The sequence below is a fragment of the Sitophilus oryzae genome, unplaced genomic scaffold (assembly GCF_002938485.1).
Source record: "Sitophilus oryzae breed Bouriz unplaced genomic scaffold, Soryzae_2.0 scaffold_499_pilon_pilon, whole genome shotgun sequence".
NCBI lineage: Eukaryota > Metazoa > Arthropoda > Insecta > Coleoptera > Curculionidae > Sitophilus > Sitophilus oryzae.
The window spans coordinates 1,733,443-1,742,601 of NW_022147083.1; the positions used below are offsets into that span (position 1 = coordinate 1,733,443).

The 9,159-nt window shown below is 31.8% G+C and overlaps 1 protein-coding gene across 1 annotated transcript; it reads right to left on the reverse strand.

The window, feature by feature from the left end:
* Positions 1-5,289: 5,289 nt before the first annotated feature.
* Positions 5,290-8,902, reverse strand: LOC115886876 (pollen-specific leucine-rich repeat extensin-like protein 2). Its single transcript, XM_030906200.1, has 2 exons — positions 8,669-8,902; positions 5,290-5,897 (listed from the first exon to the last, which is right to left on the reverse strand). The coding sequence occupies exons 1-2, from the start codon at positions 8,798-8,800 to the stop codon at positions 5,424-5,426; spliced, it is 606 nt and encodes a 201-aa protein (XP_030762060.1). The 5' UTR covers positions 8,801-8,902; the 3' UTR covers positions 5,290-5,423.
* Positions 8,903-9,159: the final 257 nt, after the last annotated feature.

Consider the following 9,159-nt stretch of genomic DNA (forward strand, 5'->3'; position numbering starts at 1 on the left):
CAATTTGTAAGTAAAGGTAAACTAAACAAACAAAGTAAGCAAACAAACAAACAAAAGAGAATACAAAACATTATACAAATAACATTGTCAGTCTTATTGTTTAAAATAAACATTTGTAAATGTTTACAATGTCAAAGAATAAAAATAAAAAAATAAAAATAATATTCAAAAATATTTAGTTAGTTTATAGTAAATATCAATGACCTCTAAATAAATTTATTTCGATGTCATTGGTAAATATAGCAATAGCAAACATTAGACCAGTGTTTACAAGATCAAATTCGATTATCAAAATATAAGTCATTTACGGCGTACAAAGCCTTGTCTAGTAAATAAGATTTCAATGCTTTGCGATGAAGAAAATTATGTTATGGATTTGATTTCAAATGGCAGGTGATTGTGCATTTTTTTTTCTGAACTCTGAGCGTGGGGTAGGTAGATAAAGATCTTGCTCCGCGTTCCTGAGTGGATAAGTGTGAGATGGCCTTTCTTGAGAAGCTGATACTTTATTTATTTATTAAAATAATATTTTTAATGTTTTAAAAAAGGCAATGAGTTCTGCTTTTTAGTCCCAGTGAATATCGAACAGCTCTCTTTTGGGGCTTGAAAATGCGGTCAAATTGAGTCGCACAACACGTACCCCAGAATGGAAGGGCATATCTGAGGTGCGACTCAAAAAGTGCATAATAAACAGTTCTAGCCACTGACAAGTTAAGCTCCTTAGAAACAGATCTTAATGCAAAAGAGGCAGAGCTCAATTTTTTCGACAAAGCGTCGATATGCATGTCCCATTTCAGAGAATTGTCTACAACAAGCCCTAAGAATTTTACAGATTTTACGACATCAATGGTGGTGTTGTTAAGTACAAAAAGGCTGCAGCGAGTTTGTATACGACAAAGCTTTAGTTTTAAAAATGTTGAGACTCAGGACGTTCGAATCGCACCAAGATTTAATGGTGATTAAGTCATTTAATATAATCGTATGAAGTGCCGTGACTTGTTGCTCCAAGTGAAGCTAGTGTCGTCCGCAAGACATATTTTACCACTGATGTTTACGTTAGCAATGTCGTTAATAAAAAGAAGAAACAAAATAGAGCCTAGTACTGAGTCTTGTGGTACTCCACATTCTATCGGCTTGCTAGAAGATAACGTGGTATCCACCCTCACAAGTTGAGTTCAGTTGCTCAGATACGACTTAAACCATTCGAGAGATGTTCCCCTGAACCAATAGTGCTGCAGTTTATTAATTAGGATCTTATAGTTTACACAGTCGAACCCCTTAGAAAAATCACAGAAAATTGTTGCTGTAGAATGATGGTTATTTAGACTGGAGTAAAGTTTATTAAGGAGGGAAAACATAGCGTCATTTGTGGACTTAGAAATCCTGTTGCTTAGAAATCCAAATTGATGTTCAGTTAAGTATTTTGTACTTAAACAGAAAAGATACCAGCCTTCTTTTAACCAACCTTTCTATGATCTTAGATAGCGTTGGAAGGAGTGCTATTGGGCGATAGTTAGAAGCTTCATCTTTATCTCCTCCTTTATGCAGATGAATGATTATTGCCGTCTTAAGACATTTTGGAAAAATACCATTTTGGAATGACATGTTTATTAAAGTAGTTAGGTGATTCAGAGTGCTTTCTGGTAGATTCAAAAACATTTTTAAAGTTAGCCCGTCGGTCCCAGATGAAGATTTATTTTTGATGGTATTAATTGTATTGCGAAGCTCTTCTAAAACTACGGGCGAAAAAAAGAAACTGTGTAAGTTTACATTATCATTATTTTTTTTCATATTTTATAATGACTGTATATATCTTTATTTCTCTGATCATTTTATACCCTTACAATTCATTACGACATGTAGAGGTATACATTATAAAGGATACTGCGATACTACAAAAATATAACTTCAAGAAACATATAATTTTTCTTTTAAAATTTACTATTTATATTTTAGTCATTCGTGACAAAATTTCCAAACGTATCGTTAAGTCATGTCAACCTAAATGGTTCGTGTCAGTAAAACGAATTTATAGATCTCACGACAAGCGCGCCAAGTCGCTCTAAATCGGGAAATCTAGATTGCAATAAATTCTTCAAAAGACTTTAAAATAAACTGCAAAAGAAGTTCCGGTTTACGAGACCAAGGTGAATGATTATTTTTTTATAACGCAGTAATTTTCAAATTTATTTTATAAATTTATCATAAACCTTAAAATAAAAGCAAACAAAGTGTTTTAAGGTGACGTTTCCTTTTTCGTGCCAGCACTGATCTGAACGACCTTAACTTTATTCACGTGGAGTAAAAAGCGCTGTCTTAAAGCCGATATCGTCTACGATGAATGTAGAATTTTAGGAGGGTGTTATTCACCGCGACCTTACAGATCTGTTGTGTGTTTCGCTTTCTTGAAATAACTAGTTATAACTCATCATACAGTCTCAGCGCGTTGACAAAAGCCAGTATCTGAGACAGCTCCACAGAGGCCAGCTCTCCATCTTCGACATCAACAGAATTTCAAATCCAATCCAAATCAAATGTGACAAATGAATCGTTAAACAGAACTGTCAAGGATCCCCACCGTAGAGTTAATTAATTTCCAATTGACATTAAAAATTAAAACTAGTTCAACACACCTCAAAGATAGAAATAAAAAATTGGAACACGAACGCTATTGACATTGATGAATTTGTTAATTCTAACTCAGTCTCTAAAAGAGTCAAAGTTGAATTACGCTAATACTCCCGTTCTTCTAACATCGGCAACAACTCTGTTGTCGATTAAGGAAAATCTATTTCTTTCAATAAGAAGAAAAAAGCAAAAGCCAACCAAGTTTAACCAAGCTGTAAAATAAATACTCTCTATGGTTATTACCAAAACATTGAAAACAGAAATGTAATGCTTTCAGCAAGAAGGAATTAGAGGAAATATTTGAAAATGCTTCTTTAATTTTATAGAGGTTGGTTTTATATTTTTTTTCGATGATTCTGAAAGGAAAAAGCTGTAAATATAGATAAACCGTAATTGTGCTGATTGTTGTTTTAAATTGCAGTTTAGCGGTAAATCGAAAAGTCAGTAATTTGCTATCCCTAGTTATTACATATCGGTGTACATCTAAAAATCATGTAAAAACGATTCCTTATCATTTGGACGTTGTCCTGATTGCAAGCCAACTTCTGACCAAAACGTTTTTGTTTTTATACGGATCAGTTTTAAATGGATATTGCAGCGGCAAACAGCAGCGTACGTTATTTCTCCATTGATAAAATGAGGTTATTTGATACGAATAGAGTCATTACTGAAATTCAGGCTGAACCCGCAATTTGGTTCTACAAAAATCAGTTTGATAGTATCAGAACTGAAAAAGCAAAATCTTAGGAAAAGATATGTGGAAGATAAGAAGATTTCTAAGAGTTTTTTGTCGAGGTAACCACAAAAAATTGCTGGATTAAATACAGCTAGCTGTATTTATGTTTAATAACAACAGGATTGCAACTCATAGTCTTGATCTTGCAGAGTCCAGTCGTGATCTTGGTGTTGCTGCAAGAAGTAATTTTTATACCATATTTATTTATTTTAATAGCACAAAAAACACGAGCGGCTTTAAATAACGGCAATATTCGGTATTTTTCGACAAAAAAGAAACAAACCCAAAAACACTTCCTATACAATGGCCAAAACGTTTCACGAAATATTTCTGGAAATTTCTGGAAAACGTTTCGCGAATCATTTCTCGAAACACTTTCAGAAGTAAACTGAATACTTTTCTTCTGTTGTAGCTTGTCCAGGCCCAAAACTCCGAAACAAATAGAAATAGACCGAGACACACCGTGATTGGTTGTTTATTTTTTATTGTCATTGGAATTGTCTCGGGAAACGTTTCGATCAGTTTCGACAAAATTTTTATAATACGAGTTTATATTATTCGTACTACTTCACGAAGCAATCAAGGTCAAACTTTGTAGTGGCCTCAGAAAAATAAGTAAACTTGGAGTATGAATAAATAGCATTAGTTTATACTGGAATGTAATTTAATACCACTATATTAAACTGATATGAAAAATCAAAAACTGTGCATTTAGAAAACAGTTACCGATGGTAAATTAAATTGCCTATTTCTTCTATTTTTTTAAGGTTATACAAGATATTTGGTTTTAATCATTGTCTAATATTATTAATTATCAATATAGTAAAAAATGTATTTCCAAAACTTAAAATCGTAAAACTCCAGGGCAACAGTCAACTGTTCTGGCGGTACGCCTTTTATCGGCTTAAACGATATGAAACTATTTGAATCCACATTGTTAAACTATTTAAAAAATCGTCTTATTATTTCTTATTTTTTACTATATTTATATTAAACCATGCTGTGTGCCAACAAAAGTATAGTTTACAGATTTCTCCATACTTTTATTGACATAAGGTCAGTAATCAAGTAATTGACAGATGGTAATAAACCATAACCATCCAACAAGTTTGAAAAAAAAAATACTTACAATTTTTCTAATGGTCTATACTTACAAAATATTTCGCTGTTGTATACAATATGGAAACATATACCAAATGGAACAACATAATTCTCTTTAAGATGAGGATTTTTAATATGAGGATTAAATTTTGCAGTTTTAAAATATCTGTAAGTTGAAATCAATAAAACACTAGAAGAAAATAAATAATAAACTACCTACTCAAAACTATGATCGCATATTTTCTAAAAAAATATTAATTTGAAAAACAAGACACTTTGAACTCCCTCCCTGATTTACGATTTTAAATAATATGGATACTGTGAAGGAAATTCGATACAATAAGCCTACGCGCTGACCTGTAATTTTTAGTCGGCCGACTATTTAGTTTAAAAAAGTGAAAACAATACATACTTATGAAGTCGATCGGCCGACTATTTGATTGCATGTGAGTTTGCGCGTTGGGATTGCACGCGGCTCCATAAGGATACAGCGGTTACAAATCTGCAACTAAATAGTCAGCCGATTAAAAATTGCCTCTCAGCGCATATCCTGAGGCTACCCAATGTAATCAAATATTGAGTTGGGTTGGTTTTAATATTTTCACTTTTGCAACTAAATAGTCGGCCGACTAAAAATTATAAATTATCGTGCCCTAATTATGCTAAAAAACTCACAAGAGAAAGGCAGAAAAATGCATGCTTAATTTAATAGTACAGTAATGTAATAATTACTTTTATTGAAATATGAGATAATTGTTTTGAGTAGTGTAGTTGTTGTGTTGTGATGTTAAAATTAAAACTACATTCAATAATGAAATAAAAATTATTACGAATAAAAATTATTTTATTAATATAACCCAATAATATATCGGAACGCATGAAATAATAAATAAAATGATGAGAGGTATGATATTAAAAAGGGAGAAATAAATAATTTCTACGATAACCTACATAAATCTCACTTCCTATTTAGCCGAGAAAAAACATACGTATCGGGATCGTACGTATAAATTGGACCTCTAACAGGATCGACGTTTTTATATTTAAGTTGTGCCGAGAACGCCATATTTTCAGCATCGTCTTTGGTTGAATAAACAACCTTTTGCAATAGGCCACCGGGGTGGTAAATGTAATAGTGGCCTTTGCTCGTAACGCCGTTTGTACTTTGAAGCTTGGCATTTTCCAGGATCGTAGTGTTATCGGCAGTTTCTGTAGAGTTCGTTATATTTAATGGAGAGATAGTAGTCGTTAAGTCTGGATAGACTGTTGAAGGGGGGCCGTATTCTTGGCTAGGTGGTCCGTATTCTTGACTAGGAGGTCCGTATTCTTGACTAGGTGGTCCGTATTCTTGACTAGGTGGTCCGTACTGTGGGTTTGGCGGGCTGTAACTGTTTTGTGGTTGTTGGTCACCTATCCAAGGCATTTCGTATACCTAACGTAAGATAGTTTTACTAGATAACAAATAAACTTCATAAATTAAATCAATATTAGACAAAGATTGTGGATTAAGAGAACTGTCCAAATACTGGCTCCCTTATTTATTTTACAGCGAAATTTACATTTTGCTTTTTAAGATTTGGGTATGCGGGAAACACATGCAAAATTAAGAAATTACTCATTTAAGAAAAAATAATTTAAGAAAAACTGCATATATTTTTAAATTAAATCTGAACAGGTAACAATGCAAACCTAGGTAAATGCCAAATTGTTAATGTGAAATTATATTTCCTAAACCTTAAGCTTTTGTCTAAGTTTTAAATTACAAAAATTCATATCGGGTACACTAGCAGTAAGTACTATAAGATAGTAGCGTATAAATTACATTCAATCATAGATTGACAACTGAAGGTATGTTGACAATTGCCTGGGTTTGCATTGTTACCTGTTCAGTTTTTACTTAAAAATAAATGCAGTTTTTCTTAAATTAGTTGAAAACGGCTTGTTCAAATTTGACATGTGTATTCAGCATACGCAGACCTTTAATAAACCTATTTATGACTTCGCTATAAAATCAACAGGGGAGACAATATTTAGATAGTTAAAAATTTGCATGGGATTTCCTGTTTCCAATGCCAATATATCACCCGGTATACTAAACTGCCAAAGGTTTAAAAAATGCTTTAATAATATAAGGGCTTCAACTTGTATTGTACTATTTACTATTGTAATTTTTGTCATGTTAGAAGAGTAAATAAAAATTGTTTTTAAAAAATATATACAGCGTTGTCCAGAAATGTATTCGGGAAAGTTTGGCAGCATATTTTATCTTGCAGATAAAAATAAGTAAAAAAAATCGTAAAAATGCATGTCCTGAAACTATGCTTTCGGAATTACTTACAGGTAACTTCGATTTTTTCCAAATAACTTCTGAACTAATGGCGATATTTGGATGAAAATTGGTGCCTAAGTAGTTTTTTTGACATGAGAAATTTGATTTTGATGTGAACATAACACCAACTTATTTTTTGGTTTAAGTACTCGTAGTAATAACTTTTCGTTCGTACCTCATGACTGTTTAAAATAACTTACTTAAAATTACTAAGTGAAAAAATATACATTTACGCCGTTTTTACGTAAAAAAGTCCATTGGTAAAAATTGCTACTAGTGATGGTTCTCAAAATATTTGGAATCGAAATAATTAATACATTATCATCATTAACAAATATTGAACATGTTGACTATCTAGTCTATCTAACTTTTTTATTCTTTTAAGTTAATCATAATTTTTTCTAGAAAAAAATATGATCAAACAGTTTCTGTTGAACCTTTGGCACCAAAACATTTCAATTTTCATTTCAATCTAATAACTATCTAGTAATAAAAAGTTCATAGATTTATCATTTCAATCAAAGATCTAGTTAACAGTGTTTATTTTTTGTCATTCATCATCATCATCATAATTTTCAGCTTATTTAACCATTTCCAATTATGGTGTAGCCTCTCTGATATACTCTCTTTGTAGTTGGGCCCATTGTTGTCTATTGTTGGCTATGCGGCCGCAAGTTATCCCTAATCCTGCTAATTTCCTAATATCATGGTCCCATCTCAGGTTTGGTCTTCCTCTAGGACTCTTAATTCTTCGTGGGTACCATGCTGTAATTTTTATGGTCCATCTGTTGAACGTTCTTCTTGCTAGGTGTCCTGCCCATTGCCATTTGAGGGATTCGATTCTGTAGATGGCATCTATTACCTGGGTCTTTTATCGTATCCACTCTATTCTTTTACGGTCTGTCTTGGTTATTCCCGTTCTTGGTTATTTCCGTTTTTTGTCAATAATGACATGTGTTTTTTAAACAAATTTTCGTTCCAAATATCTTGTGAACGGTTAGTTTTTTACGTAGAAAAGGGCGGATATTATTCGATTTAGTAGTTTTGTACAGGTACAACCGAAAAGTCAAACTTCAAACTCTTCAAACCAGTTAAAAATATGTAGGTGGCACACCCTACAAGTAGGAATCATGTTGACATCGAAATCAAATTTCTCATCTAAAAAACACCCAGACGCCTATTTTCATGCAAATATTGACATTACTTCAGAAGTTATTTGGAAAAAATCGAAATAAAAATAAAATTTCTACACCCTGTACCTCCAAAAAGAAGCATTTTAGGACATACATTTTTACGAACCTCTTTACGTATTTTTATTGGTAGAATATGCTGTCGAATACAATTTGGATCACCCTATTCACTACAATCAATTATCTTAAAATACTAATCAAATATTTTAAAATGTCACTGAATATTTTAAAATGCCACTCTGAAAGTATATTTCGTCTATTTATTCATCAGAAAATTAGTGTTGCTAAAAAAGGAAAAAAAAACAAATTTTATCATTCATTTTTTAATTTAGTAGTTTGTTAATATTATTATTATTATTTGTTAATACTATTTTCAGTTTGGTATGATAACTAGCAAAATGTCCGTCTATGAAAATATATAATTTTGGAGTAATGTAGTTAAACGGTGTGTCTAAAAGGTTAAGAAATTATAAAATATGAAAATAATATCTGGTATACTGTGATCAGTTCTAGAAGAAAAAATATATAAATTTTGTTCACCTTTGAGTTTTACTTCCATAAAAACTAGAATTAAAAAAGGACTAGAAGATTTAAAACTATTTAACACTAGAATATAAATTAACATTACTCTTTCTAAAAGTGCATTCTCATAGTATAAGTGTACTTTTAAAGAGTAAAATTTACCTCAACTTTTTGAATCTCCACCTCCGTTTTTTCATTTTTAGATGGCGTATAATCGTATCCCGCCGACTGTCCATATTCAACCATCGAAACCAACATGAGCACGCAAATCCCAGTTGTTACTGTGACACCCATTTTGATGTAATGACAGATAAGCTTTTAATCTACCTATTATTTATACATTTAGTTAATTTGTCAGCGATATAACCCCATTAATGACTGGGCAAATTGACATTCTGCGTCGATATTAAATACACGTTTGACCCTAACGTGCTTGACCATCGCGCCGGCAAATTTTGAAGGATAAAATATCGATATGAATTTAAATAAGCTTGGAGACTTAAAATCAATTTTATTTCGATTCAGATTTGTAATATGATTAAGTAAAAAATTAATTGATAATTATGTTTAAATATTTTTTTATTTAAGTAAATTTTGTTCAATATTTTGTTTACTCTTTATTCTAGTGCAAAAAGTTTCCGCTATATTTTTTT

Coding starts and splice junctions, on each gene's coding strand:
- LOC115886876 (XM_030906200.1), bottom strand. CDS start 8,800: ATGGGTGTCACAGTAACAACTGGGATTTGCGTGCTCATGTTGGTTTCG. Junction 5,898..8,668: donor TGGAGATTCAAAAAGTTGAG/GTAAATTTTACT, acceptor ATCTTACGTTAG/GTATACGAAATGCCTTGGAT.